At 47.8% G+C, this 19440-nt stretch overlaps 1 protein-coding gene and 1 long non-coding RNA gene across 2 annotated transcripts; both read right to left on the bottom strand.

Moving 5' to 3' along the window:
• Positions 1 to 13470: 13470 nt before the first annotated feature.
• Positions 13471 to 15387, bottom strand: LOC127908849 (uncharacterized). The gene is made up of 3 exons (XR_008068714.1): positions 14233 to 15387; positions 13833 to 14182; positions 13471 to 13782 (listed from the first exon to the last, which is right to left on the bottom strand). It is a non-coding gene; the product is annotated as an uncharacterized LOC127908849 (long non-coding RNA).
• Positions 15388 to 15537: 150 nt separating this feature from the next.
• On the bottom strand, positions 15538 to 19440 carry LOC118379610 (P2Y purinoceptor 1-like). Its single transcript, XM_035766630.2, has 2 exons — positions 18746 to 19440; positions 15538 to 18411 (listed from the first exon to the last, which is right to left on the bottom strand). Exon 2 carries the CDS (start codon positions 18382 to 18384, stop codon positions 17317 to 17319), a length of 1068 nt encoding a protein of 355 aa, XP_035622523.2. The 5' UTR covers positions 18385 to 18411; positions 18746 to 19440; the 3' UTR covers positions 15538 to 17316.

The following is a 19440-nucleotide window of genomic DNA, read 5'->3' as shown; positions in this document are numbered from 1 at the left end:
AGCAACCCCACAACATGATGCTGCAACCCCCGTGCTTCACGGTTGGGATGGTGTTCTTTAGCTTGCAAGCCTCCACCTTTTCCCCCAAACATAACGATGGTCATTATGGCCAAACGGTTCTATTTTTTGTTTCATCAAACCAGAGGACATTTCTCCAAAAAGTACGATCTTTGTCCTCCAGTTGCAACCTGTAGACTGGCTTTTTTATGCCGGTTTTGGAGCAGTTGCTTCTTCCTTGCTGAGTTGCCTTTCAGGTTATGTCGATATAGGACTCGTTTTACTGTGGATCTAGATACTTTTGTACCTGTTTCCTCCAGCATCTTCACAAGGTCCTTTGCTGTTGTTCTGGGATTGAATTGCACTTTTCGCACCAAAGTACGTTAAACTCTAGGAAACATAACGCGTCTTCTTCCTGAGCAGTATGGCGGCTGAGTGGTCCCATGGTGTTTATACTTGTGTACTATTGTTTGTAGAGATAAACGTTGTACCTTCAGGCATTTGGAAATTGCTCCCAAGGATGAACCAGACTTGTGGAGGTCTACAATTGCTTTTCCGAGGTCTTGGCTGATTTCTTTTGATTTTCCCATGATGTCAAGCAAAGAGGCACTGAGTTTGAAGGTAGGCCTTGAAATACATCCACATGTGCACCTACAATTGACTCAAATTATGTAAAATAGGCTATCAGAAGCTTCTAAAGCCATGACATCATTTTCTGGAATGTTCCAAGCTGTTTCAAGGCACAGTCAACTTAGTGTATGAAAACATCTGACCCACTGGAACTGTGATTCAGTGAATTATAAGTGAAATAATCTGTTAACAATTGTTGGAAAAATGACTTGTGTCATGCACAAAGTAGATGTCCTAACCGACTTGCCAAAACTATAGTTTGTTAACAATGTGTGGAGTGGTTGAAAAACAAGTTTTAATAACTCCAACCTAAGTGTATGTAAACTTCTGACTTCAACTGTATATCCTTCCAACGGGACATTAAAAACTGTAATATCTTATGTTTCACAGAGTCGTGGCTGAACGACGACATTTTTAAAATACAGCTGGCGGGTTATACACTCTATCAGCAGGATAGAACAGCAGCCTCTGGTAAGACAAGGGGTAGAGGTCTATGTATATTTGCAAACAACAGCTGGTGCACGATATCTAAGAAAGTCTCAAGGTTTTGTTCACCTGAGGTAGAGTATCTCATGATAAGCTGTGGCAGGGCTTGCAAACTATGACACACTACAAAGGGCAGTACAGTCGAGAGCTGGCCAGTGACACAAGCCTACCAGATGAGCTAAAAAACTTCTATGCTCGCTTCGAGGCAAGTAACACTGAAACATGCATGAGAGCATCAGCTGTTCCGGACGACTGTGTGATCACACTCTCTGCAACCGATGTGTGTAAGACCTTTCTAGGGCAGGCGTTCCCGCAAGCGGAACCCCTCGACAACATTCTGCTGAAAAGGCAGTGCACGAAATTCAAAAATATTTATTAAAAGTATGTAACTTTCACACATTATTAACAAGTCCAATACAGCAAATGAAAGACACAAATCTTGTTAATCTACCCACCGTGTCCGATTTCAAAAATGCTTTACAGTGAAAGCACAATAGATGATTATGTTAGGTCATAGCCAATTTTAAAAAACACAGCCATTTTTCCAGCCAAAGATAGGAGTCACAAAAAGCAGAAATATAGATCAAATTAATCACTAACCTTTGATGATCTTCATGAGATGACACTCATAGGACATCATGTTACACAATACATGTATGTTTTGTTCGATAATGTGAATATTTCTATCGAAAAATCTCAGTTTACATTGGCGCGTTACGTGCAGTAATGTTTTGATTCCAAAACATCCAGTGATTTTGCAGAAATACTCATAGTAAACATTAATAAAATATACTAGGGTTATTCACAGAATTAAAGATAGACTTCTCCTTAATGCAACCGCTATGTCAGATTTCAAAAAAACTTTACGGAAAAAGCATAATCTGAGGACGGTGCTCAGAGCCCAATCCAGCCAGCGAAATATGTGCCATTCTGGAGTCATCAGAAATTAGAAATAACACTATAAATATTCACTTACCTTTGATGAGCTTCATCAGAAGGCACTCCCAGGAATCCCAGTTGGACAATAAATGACTGATTTGTTCCATAAAATTCCATAAAGTCCATCATTTATGTCCAAATAGCCACTTGTTGTTAGCGTGTTCAGCCCAATAATCCATATTCATGAGGCGTGCGCACTTCGTCCAGACAAAAACTCAAAAAGTTACGTTACAGGTCGTAGAAACAAGTCAAACGATGTATGGAATCAATCTTTAGGATGTTTTTAACATAAAACATCAATAATGTTCCAACCGGAGAATTCCTTTGTCTGAAGAAAAGCACTGGAACGAGAGCTAACTCTGTCGGGAGCGCGCGTCACGAGCCTGAGACACTCTGCCAAATGCTGCTCCCTATCCCAAAATGGTTAAACAGGTCAACATTCATGAGGTCGTGGGGCCAGACAGATTACCAGGACGTGTACTCAGAGCATGCACTGACCAATTGGCAAGTGTCTTCACTGACATTTTCAAACTCTCCTTGTCTGAGTCTATAATACCAACATGTTTCAAGCGGACCACCATGGTCCCTGTGCCCAATAACACTAAGGTCACCTGCCTAAAGGACTTCCGACCCATGGCACTCATGTATGTAGCCATGAAGTGCTTTGAAAGGCTGGTCATGGCTCACATCAACACCATTATCCAAGAAACCATAGACTCACTCCAATTTGCATTCCGCCCCAGCAGATCCACAGATGACGCAATCTCTATTGACACCTGGACAAAAGGAACACCTATGTGAGAATGCTATTCATTGACTACATCTCAGCGTTCAACACCATAGGGCCCTCAAAGCTCATCACTAAGCTAAGGAACCTGGGACTAAACATCTCCCTCTGCAACTAGATCCTGGACATCCTGATGGGAAGCCCCCAGGTGATGAGGGAAGGCAACAACACATCTGCCACGCTGATCCTCAACACGGGGGCCCCTTAGGGGTGCATGCTCAGTCCCCTACTTTAATCCGTGCTCACTCATGACTGCACGGCCAGGTACGACTCCAACACCATCATTAAGTTTGCCGATGACACAACAGTTGTAGGCCTCATCACCGACAATGATGAGACAGCAGATAGGGAGGAGGTCAGAGACCTGACTGTGTGGTGCAAGGATAACAACCTCTCCCTCAACGTGATCAAGACAAAGGAGATGATTGTGGACTACAGGAAAAGGAGCACCGAGCACGCCCCCATTCTCATCGATGCAGTCGTGAAGAGGGCACGACAAACCTTTTTCCCCTCAGGATACTGAAAAGATTTGGCATGGGTCCTCAGATCCTCAAAAGGTTCTACAGCTGCACCATTGAAAGCATCCTCACGGGTTGCATCACTGCCTTGTATGGTAATGCTGGGCCTTCGACCGCAAGGCACAACAGAGGGTAGTGGGTACGGTCCAGTACATCACTGGGGCCAAGCTTCCTGCCATCCAGGACCTGTATACCAGGCGGTGTCAGAGGCCCTAAAAATTGTTAAGGACTCCAGCCACCCTAGTCATAGACTGTTCTCTCTTCTACTGCACGGCAAGAGGTACCGGTGTGCCAAGTCAAGGTCGAAGAAGATTCTAAACAGCTTCTCTGCTCAAGCCATGAGACTCCTGAACATCTAAACAAATGGCTACTCAGACTATGTGCATTGCCCCCTTCTACGCTGCTGCTACTCTCTGTACTATGTTTGCATAGTCACTTTAATAACTCTACCAACATGTACATATTACCTCAATTACCTCGACTAAACAGGTGCCCTCGCACATTGACTCTGTACTGGTACCTCCTGTAAATAGCCTCACATTGACTCTGTACTGGTATCCCCTGTATTTAGTCTCCACATTGACTCTGTACTGGTACCCCCTGAATATAGCCTCCACATTGTCTCTGTACTGTTACCCCCTGTATATAGCCTCTACATTGACTCTGTACTGGTACCCCCTGAATATAGCCTCCACATTGTCTCTGTACTGTTACCCCCTGTATATAGCCTCTACATTGACTCTGCACTGGTACCACCTGTATATAGCCTCCACATTGACTCTGTACTGGTACCCCATGTATATAGCATCCACATTGACTCTGTACGGTTACCCCCTGTATATAGCCTCCACATAGACTCTGTACTGGTACCCCCTGTATATAGCCTCACATTGACTCTGTACTGGTATCCCCTGTATTTAGTCTCCACATTGACTCTGTACTGGTACCCCCTGTATATAGCCTCCACATTGACTCTGTACTGGTACCCCCTGTATATAGCCTCACATTGACTCTGTACTGGTACCCCCTGTATATAGCCTCCACATTGTCTCTGTACTGTTACCCCCTGTATATAGCCTCTACATTGACTCTGCACTGGTACCACCTGTATATAGCCTCCACATTGACTCTGTACTGGTACTCCCTGTATATAGCCTCCACATTGACTCTGTACCGTAATACCCTGTATATAGCCTCCACATTGACTCTGTACCGTAATACCCTGTATATAACCTCCACATTGTTATTTTACTGCTGTTCTTTAATTATTTGTTACTTTTATTTCTTACTTTTTTGTGGGTATTTTCTTAAAACTGCACTGTTGGTTCGGGCTTGTAAGTAAGCATTTCACTGTAAGGTCTACCTACACCTGTTGTATTCGGTGCATGTGACAAATAAACTTTGATTTGATTTGAGATCAAGCTCTGTGGCTTTTAGCTCTGTGGCTTCTAGCTCTGTGGCTTCTAGCCAGTTAGGTGACAGATCAAGCTCTGTGGCTTCTAGCTCTGTGGCTTCAAGCCAGTAGGATGACAAGTGTATATGTAGTGTGTAAGATACTGCATGCCAAATTTAAACATTGGACAATAGCTAACACACTGAGCAAATATATCAAACTAAAATAAAATGGCATCACTTCCCAAAATGCACGCAAAATGCATGTGCACACACAGACACACACACACACAGACACACACACACACACACACACACACAGACACGCACGCACGCACGCACGCACGCACACACACACACACACACACACACACACACACACACACACACACACACACACACACACACACACACACACACACACACACAGACACACACACACACACACACACACACACACAGCAATAGTAAATCAAACAGAAGACCGGTGAGAGAGTAAACAAAAGTGTTTCCGTGAGCTGGTCAGGAAACAGGATATCTATTCTATAAAAAGAAAAAAAGGTCCAATCAAAAGAGCTTTCAGTCGTTGGCAGCCAGACACACTGAACCAACTGAACTGACACTGGAGGTGGTATGCCAGCAGCATACATAGGCTGTGTTTACACAGGCAGTCCAATTCTGATCTTTTGCCTAATTATTTGTCTTTTGATAAATCAGATCAGACCTTTTGCCAATTGTTGGGCAAAAGATCAGAATAAGGCTTCCAGTGTAAACGTAGCCAGGATGCCTGAAATAAAGTAACTGGGTTGAAGCCATTCCTGAGGTTAGGAATGTTACATTATGAGTAATGATGTAACAGACCATTATCTCCTATATGAGTCAGCGTTTTACTAGAGCTCTCCTAATGCGTGATTTACTGACAGAGTCATGCTTTAAATCAAAAACCCATTTTATTTGGCTAATAACCTGGTGCCTTGTATTGATCCATGAGGACAACGGGTTTAAAAGGTGAAAAAAGTATGTGGACACCTGCTCGTCCAACATCTCACTCCAGAATCATGGGCATTAATATGGAGTTGCCCCCCCCTTTGCTGCTATAACAGCCTCCACTCTTCTGAGGAAGGCTTTCCACTAGATGTTGGAAAATTGCTGCTGGGACATTGCTGCTGCTGGCTGAATGGACTGCTTCCATTTAGCCACAAGAGTATTAGTGAGGTCGGGCACTGATGTTTAAGAGCGTCTGCTAAGTGACTTAAATGTAAATGTTGGGCGATTAGTCCTGGATCACAGTCAGCATTCCAATTCATCCCAAAGGTGTTCAATGGGGTGAGGTCAGGGCAGTCAAGGTCTTCCACAACAATCTCGACAAACAATTTCTGTATTGACCTCGCTTTGTGCACAGGGACACGGCCATGCTGAAACAGGAAAGGGCCTTCTCCAAACTTTTGCCACAAAGTTGAAACCACAGAATTGTCTAGAATGTCATTGTATGCTGTAGCGTTAAGATTTCCCTTCACTGAAATGAAGGGGCCTAGCCCAAACCATGAAAAACAGCCCCAGGCCATTATTCCTCCTCCACCAAACTTTACAGTTGGCACGATGCATTGGGGAAGGTAGCATTCTCCTTGCATCACCAAACCCAGATTTGGCTGTCAGACTGCCAGAAGGTGCAGCGTGATTCATCACACCAGAGAATGTGTTTCCACTGCTCCAAAGCCCAACGGCAGCGAGCTTTACACAACTCCAGCCGACGCTTGGCATTGCGCATGGTGATCTTAGGCTTGTGTGTGGCTGCTCGGCCATGGAAAACCCATTTCACAAAGCTTCCGATGAACAGTTCTTGTGCTGACTGCTTCCAGAGGCAGTTTGGAACTTGGTAGTGAGTGTGAAAAACGAGGACAGGAGAGTTTTACGTGCTGAAGTACTTCAGCACTCGGCAGTCCTATTCTGTGAGCTTGTGTGGCCTACCACTTCACAGTTGAGCCGTTGTTGCTCCGAGACGATTCCACTTCACAATTAGAGCACTTACAGTTGACCGGTGCAGCTCTAGCAAAACAAAAACTTAACGAACTGACATGTTGGAAAGGTGACATCCTTTGACGGTGCCATGTTGAAAGTCACTGAGCTCTTCAGTAAGGCCATTCTACTGCCAATGTTTGTCTATGGAGATTGCATGGCTGGCTGCTCGATTGTATACACAAGAGGAGCCGGATCCACTAATTTGTAGGGGGTTTCCACATTCCACATACTGTATATATAGTAGAGGTCGACCGATTAATCGGATTGGCCGATTAATTAGGTTGTTTTCATAACAATCGGAAGTTTTGATACCAATCGGAAATCGGTATTTTTGGGCGCCGATTTGCCAATTTAAAAAAAATATATACCTTTATTTAACTAGTCAAGTCAGTTAAGAACTTTTTTTTTTTCAATGATGGCCTAGGAACGGTGGGTTAACTGCCTTGTTCAGGGGCAGAACGACAGATTTTCACCTTGTCAGCTTGGGGGATCCAATCTTGCAACCTTACAGTTAACTAGTCCAACGCAATAACCACCTGCCTCTCTCTCGTTGCACTCCGCAAGGAGACTGCCTGTTACGCGAATGCAGTAAGCCAAGGTAAATTGCTAGCATTAAACTTATCTTATAAAAAGCAATCAGTGATAATCACTAGTTAGCTACACATGGTTGATGATATTACTAGATATTATCTAGTGTGTCCTGCGTTGCATATAATCTGACTGAGCATACAAGCATACAAGTATCTAAGTATCTGACTGAGCGGTGGTAGGCAGAAGCAGGTGAGTAAACATTGATTCAAACAGCACGGGCGTTTTGCCAGCACTTCGTTTTTGCATTATTTAAACCAAATTGAACATGTTTCATTATTTATTTGAGGCTAAATTGATTTTATTGATGTATTATATTAAGTTAAAATAAGTGTTCATTCAGTATTGTTGTAATTGTCATTATTACAAATAAATAAATAAAAATCGTCCGATTAATCGGTATCGGCTTTTTTGGTCCTCCAATAATCGGTATCGGCGTTGAAAAAAATAATAATCGGTCGACCTCTAATATATAGTGTATAATACTGATCTGATTGTTCAACTCAGCTTTTGCCTCAAGATGATTAGAGATGTCCAACAGTGAACAGAATTCAATGTTTGTTGTTCCTCACTGTGTTACATCTCATTGTCTCCCAAATGGTGGATCTGTGTTGGGTGTGTTGGGCTAGGTCCTGTCCTGTTAGGTGCTGTCCTGTTAGGTCCTGTCCTGTTAGGTCCTGTCCTGTTAGGTCCTGTCCTGTTAGGTCCTGTCCTGTTAGGTCCTGTCCTGTTAGGTGCTGTCCTGTTAGGTCCTGTCCTGTTAGGTCCTGTCCTGTTAGGTCCTGTCCTGTTAGGTCCTGTCCTGTTAGGTCCTGTCCTGTTAGGTGCTGTCCTGTTAGGTCCTGTCCTGTTAGGTGCTGTCCTGTTAGGTCCTGTCCTGTTAGGTCCTGTCCTGTTAGGTCCTGTCCTGTTAGGTGCTGTCCTGTTAGGTGCTGTCCTGTTAGGTCCTGTCCTGTTAGGTCCTGTCCTGTTAGGTCCTGTCCTGTTAGGTCCTGTCCTGTTAGGTCCTGTCCTGTTAGGTCCTGTCCTGTTAGGTCCTGTCCTGTTAGGTCCTGTCCTGTTAGGTCCTGTCCTGTTAGGTCCTGTCCTGTTAGGTCCTGTCCTGTTAGGTCCTGTCCTGTTAGGTCCTGTCCTGTTAGGTGCTTCTGTTTCCAGTCAGATGGGTCACGGTGACATTCAACAGTACTTTCGGTGAGTCAAAGCTCAAAACAGTTTGGGGACTGTTTGAACTAGCCGTTCTGTTTCTACTTTAAATTCAAGGTTCTGTGATTATCACATGAACACACCCGGGCTGTGTCCCCAGCAGACAGACACAGGCTGCTCCTTAATAAATACTGCTGTGCCACCTCACATCGTATATGAACGCTGCTGTGCCATATTTCACCAGGCCTGTCCAGACAATAATTACCCTCTGGGGTCCCGCTGCTTGTCCTCTGGAGACACACAAACACTGGGGTTCACTGCCTGCCCCTTTGTACTCTGGAGACACACACACACACACACACTGCCTGCCAGTTTGTCCTCTGGAGACACACACACACACTGGGGTTCACTGCCTGCCCGTTTGTCCTCTAGATAGAGAGAACTTTGTTACCCATGTCTCCCTCCCGCTACCTCCCTTCTTACCCCTTGCTGTCCATCTTCTGTCTACCATCCCCCACACCCTCACCAACACCCCACCTTGCCATTCTCTTACTGGCACCCAGGGAAAGCTGACAGTGCCAGAAAAAGGAGGAGGAAAGGAAGAAAAAGAGGAGGGGGAAAAAAAGAGGAGGGGGAAAGGAAGAAAAAGAGGAGGGGGAAAGGAAGAAAAAGAGGAGGGGGAAAGGAAGAAAAAGAGGAGGGGGAAAGGAGTAATGAGGTGGAGGAATGGAGGAATCAAATGAGACGGGAGAAGAAAAGAGAGAGGAGACAGAGGGAAGGGAGGACGAGAGGAGGAGGGAGAGGAGACAGAGGGAAGGGAGGACGAGAGGAGGAGGGAGAGGAGACAAGAGGGAAGGGAGGACGAGAGGAGGAGGGAGAGGAGACAGAGGGAAGGGAGGACGAGAGGAGGAGGGAGAGGAGACAGAGGGAAGGGAGGACGAGAGGAGGAGGGAGAGGAGACAGAGGGAAGGGAGGACGAGAGGAGGAGGGAGAGGACAGGGGAGGGAGGAGGGAGACAGAGGGAGGAGGGAGGACAGAGGGAAGGGAGGACGAGGAGGAGGAGAGGAGACAGAGGGAGGGAGACAGAGGGAAGGGAGGACGAGAGGAGGAGGGAGAGGAGGAGGGAAGGGAGGAGGAGAGGAGGGAGGGAGGAGACAGAGGAAGGAGGACGAGAGGAGGAGGGAGAGGAGACAGAGGGAAGGGAGGACGAGAGGAGGAGGGAGAGGAGACAGAGGGAAGGGAGGACGAGAGGAGGAGGGAGAGGAGACAGAGGGAGGAGGACGAGAGGAGGAGGGAGGGAGACAGAGGAAGGGAGGACGAGAGGAGGAGGAGAGGAGACAGAGGGAAGGGAGGACGAGGAGGAGGGAGAGGAGACAGGGGAAGGGAGGACGAGAGGAGGAGGGAGAGACAGAGGGAGGGAGAGGAGACAGAGGACGAAGGGAGGGAGAGGAGACAGAGGGAAGGAGAGGAGGAGGGAGGAGACAGAGGGAGGGAGGACGAGAGGAGAGGGAGAAGGAGGGAAGGGAGGACGAGAGGAGGAGGGAGAGGAGACAGAGGGAAGGGAGGAAGGAGAGGAGGAGGGAGAGGAGACAGAGGGAAGGGAGGACGAGAGGAGGAGGGAGAGGAGACAGAGGGAAAGGGAGGAGGGAGAGGAGACAGAGGGAAGGGAGAGGAGAGAGGAGACAGAGAGGGAAGGGAGGAAGGAGAGGAGGAGGGAGAGGAGACAGAGGGAAGGGAGGACGAGAGGAGGAGGGAGAGGAGACAGAGGGAAGGGAGGACGAGAGGAGGAGGGAGAGGAGACGAGGGAAGGGAGGAGAGGGAGGAGGGAGGGGAGGACAGAGGGAAGGGAAGGGAGGGAGAGGAGGAGGGAGAGGAGACAGAGGGAAGGGAAGGGAGGAGGGAGAGGAGACAGAGGGAGGAGGAGGGAGAGGAGACAGAGGGAAGGGAAGAAGGAGAGGAGGAGGGAGAGGAGACAGAGGGAAGGGAGGACAGAGGGAAGGGAGGAGGGAAGGAGGACGAGAGGAGGAGAGAGAGGAGACAGAGGGAAGGGAGGACGAGAGGAGGAGGGAGAGGACAGAGGGAGGGAGACAGAGGGGAGGGAGAGGAGACAGAGGGAGGAAGAGAGGAGGAGGGAGAGGAGACAGAGGGAAGGGAGGACAAGAGAGAGGGAAGGGAGGAGAGAGGAGGAGGGAGAGGAGACAGAGGGAAGGAGGACGAGAGGAGGAGGGAGAGGAGACAGAGGGAAGGGAGGACGAGAGGAGGAGGAGAGGAGAGAGGGAAGGGAGGACGAGAGGAGGAAGAGGAGACAGAAAAGGAGATGAGAGGAGGAGAGAGGAGACAGAGGGAAGGGAGGAAGAGGAGGAGGGAGAGGAGACAGAGGGAAGGGAGGACGGAGGAGGAGAGAGAGGAGACAGAGGGAAGGGAGGACGAGAGGAGGAGGGAAGGAGACAGAGGAAGGGAGAAAAGGAGGGGGAAAGGAAGAAAAAGGAGGAAAGAGATGAAGAAAGGAGAGGGTGGAGAAGGATAAAAGAGGAGGAAAAGAGAGAGGAGACAGAGGGAAGGAGGAAAGGAGAGGAGAGGAGAGAGAGGGAAGGGAGGACGAGAGGAGGAGAGACAGAGGAAGGAGGACGAGAGAGGAGGGAGAGGAGACAAGAGGGAAGGGAGGACGAGAGGAGGAGGAGAGGAGACAGAGGGAAGGGAGGACGAGAGGAGGAGGGAGAGGAGACAGAGGGAAGGGAGGACGAGAGGAGGAGGAGAGGAGAGGAGGAGAGAGAGGAGACAGAGGGAAGGGAGACGAGAGGAGAGGGAGACAGGGAGGACGAGAGGAGGAGGGAGAGGAGACAGAAGGGAGGACGAGAGGAGGAGGGAGAGGAGACAGAGGGAAGGGAGGACGAGAGGAGGAGACAGAGGAGACAGAGGGAAGGGAGAGGGAGAGGAGACAGAGGAGGGAGAGGAGGGAGGAAGAGAGGAGGAGGGAGAGGAGACAGAGGGAAAGAGGAGGAGGAGGAGGGAGAGGAGACAGAGGGAAGGGAGCTTCAGGAGGGAGAGGAGACAGAGGGAAGGGAGGACTAGAGGAGGAGAGCCAGAGGAGACAGAGGGAAGGAGGACGAGAGGAGGAGGGAGAGGAGACAGAGGGAAGGGAGAAAAAGAGGAGGGGGAAAGGAAGAAAAGAGGAGCACTATAAGGAGTAATGAGGTGGAGGAATGGAGGAATTGAGACGGAGAAGAAAAGAGAGAGGAGACAGAGGGAAGGGAGGACGAGAGGAGGAGGGAGAGGAGAGAGAGGGAAGGGAGGACAGACCACAGAGGAGGAGGGAGAGGAGACAAGAGGGAAGGGAGGACAGGAGGGAGAGGAGACAGAGGGAAGGGAGGACAGAGGACCTGGAAAGGGAGAACAGAGCGAAGGGAGGACGAGAGGAGGACAGAGGGAAGGGAGGACGAGAGGAGGAGGGAGAGGAGACAGAGGGAAGGGAGGACGAGAGGAGGAGGGAGAGGAGACAGAGGGAAGGGAGGACGAGAGGAGGAGGGAGAGGAGACAGAGGGAAGGGAGGACGAGAGGAGGAGGGAGAGGAGACAGAGGGAAGGGAGGACGAGAGGAGGAGGGAGAGGAGACAGAGGGAAGGGAGGACGAGAGGAGGAGGGAGAGGAGACAGAGGGAAGGGAGACAACCAATACTAAATATCACAATAACAACAACAACCACCTGGAAGGCATAATATTTCAGAGGGAGTGCCCCCGCCCAGGACAACGAGGAGGAGGGAGAGGAGACAGAGGGAAGGGAGGATGAGAGGAGGAGGGAGAGGAGACAGAGGGAAGGGAAGAAGGAGAGGAGGAGGGAGAGGAGACAGAGGGAAGGGAGGACCTGGAGAGGAGACAGAGGGAAGGGAAGAAGGAGAGGAGGAGGGAGAGGAGACAGAGGGAAGGGAGGAAGGAGAGAGGAGGAGAGGAGACAGAGGGAATCAACAAAGGGACCAACCACACAGCTAGCCAGGGAAATCAAAGTCTGTTTCTAGGGAGGACATATGACCAGTTCAGAGGGAAGGGAGGCGAGAGGAGGAGGGAGAGGAGACAGAGGGAAGGGAGGACTTCCACCACAGAAACCTGGGGTCCTGGTGACAGGATGGGAGAGGAGACAGAGGGAAGGAGGGAGAGGAGGAGGGAGGAGACAGAGGGAAGGGAGGAAGAGAGGAGGAGGGAGAGGGAGACTACCAGAGGGAAGGGAGGACGAGAGGAGACAGAGGGAAGGAGGACAGAAGGAGGGAGAGGAGACAGAGGGAAGGGAGGACGAGAGGAGGAGGGAGAGGAGACAGAGGGAAGGGAGGAAGAGAGGAGGAGGGAGAGGAGACAGAGGGAAGGGAGGAAGAGAGGAGGAGGGAGAGGAGACAGAGGGAAGGGAGGAAGAGAGGAGGAGGGAGAGGAGACAGAGGAAAGGGAGGAAGAGAGGAAGAGGGAGAGGAAAAGGAGGAAAGAGATGAAGACGGAGAGGAGAAGGATAAAAGAGAGGAAGAGGGAGAGGAGAAGGAGGAAAGAGATGAAGAGGGAGAGGAGAAGGATAAAAGAGAGGAAGAGGGAGAGGAGAAGGAGGAAAGAGAGGAAGAGGGAGAGGAGACAGAGGAAAGAGAGGAAGAGGGAGAGACAGAGGAAAGCGAGGAGGGAGAGGAGACAGAGGAAAGAGAGGAGGGAGAGGAGACAGAGGAAAGAGAGGAGGGAGAGGAGAAACAATATGACAGGATATTAGGCGTTCGTGCTTCAGCACATTATCTTTCAAGACTTCTATTGTCTGTCCAGCCAAGAGATTTCCTATTTGAGCACTATAGCTTTTCTGCCAACCACACAGTCCAGTACACACACCTGGAAGAACCCACATACGCAAACACACTCCTCTCTATGACAACCAATACTAAATATCACAATAACAACAACAACCACCTGTTTGCATAATATTTCTAGTGCCCCCGCCCACACACAGATTTCCAATCAACAATACCAACCACACAGCTAGCCAGGAAATCAAAGTCTGTTTCTATTCATATGACCAGTTCGGTGAAATCTGTTGGCTTCCTGTGCCCTTCCACCACAGAAACCTGGGGTCCTGGTGACAGGATGTCAACACTCCTACCACAGAAACATAAACCTGGGGTCCTGGTGACAGGATGTCAACACTCCCACCACAGAAACATAAACCTGGGGTCCTGGTGACAGGATGTCAACACTCCCACCACAGAAACATAAACCTGGGGTCCTGGTGACAGGATGTCAACACTCCCACCACAGAAACATAAACCTGGGGTCCTGGTGACAGGATGTCAACACTCCTACCACAGAAACATAAACCTGGGGTCCTGGTGACAGGATGTCAACACTCCCACCACAGAAACATAAACCTGGGGTCCTGGTGACAGGATGTCAACACTCCCACCACAGAAACATAAACCTGGGGTCCTGGTGACAGGATGTCAACACTCCCACCACAGAAACATAAACCTGGGGTCCTGGTGACAGGATGTCAACACTCCCACCACAGAAACATAAACCTGGGGTCCTGGTGACAGGATGTCAACACTCCCACCACAGAAACATAAACCTGGGGTCCTGGTGACAGGATGTCAACACTCCCACCACAGAAACATAAACCTGGGGTCCTGGTGACAGGATGTCAACACTCCCACCACAGAAACATAAACCTGGGGTCCTGGTGACAGGATGTCAACACTCCTACCACAGAAACATAAACCTGGGGTCCTGGTGACAGGATGTCAACACTCCCACCACAGAAACATAAACCTGGGGTCCTGGTGACAGGATGTCAACACTCCCACCACAGAAACATAAACCTGGGGTCTTGGTGACAGGATGTCAACACTCCCACCACAGAAACATAAACCTGGGGTCCTGGTGACAGGATGTCAACACTCCCAGCATCAATAACTCCAGTCCCTTTGTCTCCCACACAAAGGATGTCTTTGGAAACGCCAAGAAGGAGAGAAAAAGGTGCCACTCTTTATTCGTCCCTCGTTCCCAGCTGTTCTAAAAGGAAAGTCAACAGGCTGCAGGGAAAGAGGTGGAACTCTAAGGGTTTGAATAGATCTCTGCAGGATAACGCTTCAGTGTCAGTGCCATTCACATACATAACAGCCATAAGCTGGATAAACAGTGCAGTACAATACAACACAACTCATTGAATTATTGCTAATTGGTGGAAGCAGAAAATAAAGTTACTCTAAACTTTGATCCACTACGTCAGATCTTTGTCACGGCGAGTTTGAGAAAAGGCCAAGACAAGATGAATTGGATCCAGTGTACTAAAGCAATTTATCAAATAATCAGGAAAGCCCTTTGGAACGATTAACAGGGGATAAGGCTGCTTAAACTGAGAAATGGCAACATATACAGCAGGGAGAAAGAGACAGAGACAGAGACAGAGAGAGTGAGCAAAACAGAGAGAGAGAGAGAGAGAGAGAGAGAGAGACTGGACAGAGACAAAGAGACAGAGACAGAAAGAGTGAGCGAGACAGAGAGAGAGAGAGAGAGAGAGAGACTGGACAGAGACAAAGAGACAGAGACAGAAAGAGTGAGCAAGACAGAGAGAGAGAGAGGCTGGACAGAGACAGAGAGACAGAAAGAGAGAGCAAGACAGAGAAAGAGACAGAGAGAGTGAGCGAAACAGAGAGAGAGAGAGACTGGACAGAGACAAAGAGACAGAGACAGAAAGAGTGAGCGAGAGAGAGAGAGAGAGAGAGAGAGAGAGAGAGAGAGAGAGAGAGAGAGACTGGACAGAGACAGAAAGAGAGAGCGAGACAGAGAGTGAGACAGACAGACAGACAGACAGACAGACAGACAGACAGACAGACAGACAGACAGACAGACAGACAGACAGACAGACCGACAGACAGAGCGACAGACAGACAGACAGACAGACAGACAGACAGACAGACAGACAGACAGACAGACAGACAGACAGACAGACAGACAGACAGACAGACAGACAGACAGACAGATACTTGGGTAGAAAAAAAAGAATACATCTGATAACTTTGAACATGTTTTATATAAAACGTTTATTCACACATTCACAACTGACCCCCAAATGCTGTACAACTTCAGGGCAACTGTGTGCTCCTACATGACCCCTGACCTGAGCAGCAAATGTGCAGTCCCACGGATTTCTATAAAAGGCAGATATGATCATATCATCCACTTCCTCATCAGGTCTACATACCTCTCAATAATATGGATGGGGGTAACTTGTGCATTTAATGCTATTATCAGTCAATCCACATACAATATTATACTATGAACATCTGTGGAACTGCTAGAGTTGCTGCCCAGTTCAGGAACAGTCAGAAAATGGCTCAACTAGAAAGATGATAATCAGATACATAGCACAACATACATAGTTCCAGGTTTTAAGTTGATTTTCTCCACCTACCAAGGTGGCTAAAGAGATTGAAGTATTAATTTTATGTGTACAGAACACTGAGAGGTGAAAAACATTTCATTGGGTTTAACAATCCTCCCCAAAAAAAGTCAATATGGCTGTTTTACACATCAAGTAACGTTTGATTTAAATCATATGGTCACCTGCATATAAACAGTTCAACACTTCATAGAAAACGTCTGCCGTGATTTTTCATTGGTAAATTGCCTTCCGATAATTACACTGGACTCATGCAATAATAAAAACAAAAAACAATAACAACATAAACTGTACAGTACAACTACAACACACATTCAGTACATTACAGTATATTACTGTATATATCAGTATATTACTGTATTTACAGTACATTACAGTATATTACTGTATATATCAGTATATTACTGTATTTACAGTACATTACAGTATATTACTGTATATATCAGTATATTACTGTATTTATAGTATATTACAGTATAGTACTGTATATATCAGTATATTACTGTATTTACAGTATATTACAGTATATTACTGTATATATCAGTATATTTCTGTATTTACAGTACATTACAGTATATTACTGTATATATCAGTATATTACTGTATTTACAGTACATTACAGTATATTACTGTATATATCAGTATATTACTGTATTTACAGTATATTACAGTATATTACTGTATATAACAGTATATTACTGTATATAACAGTATATTACTGTATTTACAGTATATTACAGTATAGTGTCATATTCACATGAGACTAGTATAGTCCCTTCATATTATGTAGAATAGATAGACCATGGACACACAGCGCACGCCATAGTGATATACTGACTGTACTGGTGTTCATTCCATTTGTAGCAGTCTGAGAAAAGCCACTCAGAGCATTCATAGTGCATTATAATCTCTGTATGTCAACCTCCACAGAGCAGGCATAAGGCCCAGGCTCTTGGTAATAGATCTCAGTCATCCCTGGTGTCTCACCTAGCCTCAGCCACCACTGTCTACCTGCTAAGAGGTAGTGATTATGAAGCATCCACTGGGTGGCTAGCAGAGCCCTCTCTCTCCATTACAAACACATTAGCATTGGTTCGATAGAGGAACAAGGGGGCAGTTGTTAACAGGAGATCAAGCTATTGACCTTCTCCTTATGTCTGGTTATGGATGGATGAGCACTTGGTTCACATTCAGAAAATACCTAGCTAGTGATAAGCATTACAGAGACACAAACTTTTATCGTCAGCTTTGTCACATTCCCGCCCGGACTGTTCTATCCACAGTGCACACAGTCTGCGAGGTCCACAGCACCAATACACAGTACGTTTTCACACAAAACCCCTGTACGAGGTTCAGACGGACCACGCGGACCAGAGACCAAGACCAGGAACGAGATCTCTCTCAGAACTGTCCATCTCTGTTCTTGACATACTCCGGCAGGCTGTTGAGCGCCGTCTCTTCACTCTTCGACTGCAGTGGGAGCTCCCCCTTCTTGGATTGTTTTATAGTAGCTCTGGACAACTTCCTCCTGAACGTGTCCCCAGCCAGGAAGTAGAGGACCGGGTCCACACAGCTGTTGAGGCTGGCCAGCCCCCGCGTCACCTGGTAGGTGGCGTACACCCGGTTATTAAAGTCACACATGTCCGGGACCTGGAAGTACAGCCGGGCTCGCATGTTCAGGTTCTTCATCACGTGAAAGGGCAGGTAGGACACAGCGAACACGGCCAGCACGATAATCACCAGGTGGATGGACTTACGCCGCAACGGGCCGTTGTTCATGTCGTTACAGATCAGCGCCTTGACGATCATCCCATAGCAACCCAGGATTATGATGAAGGGGATGCAGAAGCCGAACACGGTCAAACACATGCTATAGATGAAGTAACCCGGCAGCTCATCCTCCGTGGTCGTGTCGTAGCACGTGGTGGCGTTCCGTTTCTGCCCCGTCCTAGAGTAGTAGAGGATGGGAGAGATACTCGCTATGACCACGACCCAGACCAGGGCGCTGGTCAGCACGGCGTTCTTCTTCTTGAGCCTTCCCAGAGACTTGAGCGGGTGGACCACTCCTGTGTACCTGTGGACACTGATACAGGTCAGGAACAGGATGCTGCCGTACAGATTGACGTGGAATATAAACCTCTGCAGTCGGCAGAGAACGTCCCCGAATATCCAGTCGGTCTTATTAAAGTAGTAGAAGATGAGGAAGGGCAGGGAGAGGACGTAGCAGAAGTCGGCCAGAGCCAGGTTAAACATGTACACAGAGATGCTGCTCCAGGGTCTCATGTGGCAGACAAACATCCAGATGGACAGACTGTTCCCCACCAGGCCGGTGACGAACACCAGGATGTACACGGTGGGCAGATAGTAGAACTGGAAGCCTGTCCCGGTCAGGGAACATCCCCCCTGTGTTGCCTTGTGGAGATCAGACACGTTCAGGAGGGATGTCAGGTTCAGATCTGTTGTTGTCATGTTGTCAGGGAAACGCAGGTGTTTTTACTGTATAGAGGGAAAGCAAAAGAACATTCAAAGTTAAATAAATCGAAAGAGAAAAGTTTAGGGAGACATGTATCTACATAATGAGTATTTTAAGCAGCCCATTATAATAAAGCTTTAATCCCAGTAGTTTGTACATAATGTTCTGTAATATGTATATGGTTTCTGGTCTAGCATTAAACACTCAAAGGAGAGGGAATAGCCCATCTCTCCGTCAATAGCCAATCTCTGGAAGCCAAAAGACGCACATAAATAGCCTAGGCTACACATTGCATAACCATCCCAGTTACAGAGGGAAACCCATAAAAGTGTATCATACACTAACTAGCCTACTCACCGTTGACTTCTATCCCGCATTCCTACAGCCTGCACACACCCGAACTCAGAGCGGTTGAGACTGTCGCGTCAGATGTCCTTGTTCCTCCGTCGCCAACAAAGCAAAGCTCTCCGGCTCGGCTAAATTATATTCCGTCTTGTTCGTTCGCTGTCACGATAAACGTCAACCACCGTTCGTCGCGCACGACGACAGCGAACGGCGACAGAGCACAAGGGAAGACAACTGCGACTGCGAGAAGTCTCTAGCGAAAGAGCGCAGGAATTACAAACGAGCACCGTCACCGGATAGGGTGAAACGCTCACCGCGCGCTGAGGGGAGGGGTGCCACCAACAAAACTGCGAAGCTCCTTACACGCGCTCTCTCTTTCTGCCTACCAACTCCTCTTCTGACAAGCCCGTTTACAAACTACAGTCCGTCGAGGTGACTGGCAGACTGATGTGGGTGTCTGGATTCTTGGCAGCTACTGAATATCATACACGAGTAATTACAGAACGCACACAGCAGGAAGAGGAGAGTGTGAATGTTGGGCCGTGCTGGCATGTTGGAAAGAGATCATTAATATTGTTCAAGAGGTGTATGTCAAAAAGGATTCTATTGCTTTTTTTATTCCTTTAAAGCTTGTGCTAGGACAAGACAGTTATATCGTTCTTAAATCAAATCGATTGCCTGTGTCCCATAGTAGATCAAATCAAATC

Source organism: Oncorhynchus keta, chromosome 18 (assembly GCF_023373465.1).
Source record: "Oncorhynchus keta strain PuntledgeMale-10-30-2019 chromosome 18, Oket_V2, whole genome shotgun sequence".
NCBI lineage: Eukaryota > Metazoa > Chordata > Actinopteri > Salmoniformes > Salmonidae > Oncorhynchus > Oncorhynchus keta.
This window is presented reverse-complemented; position numbering and strand designations above follow the sequence as displayed.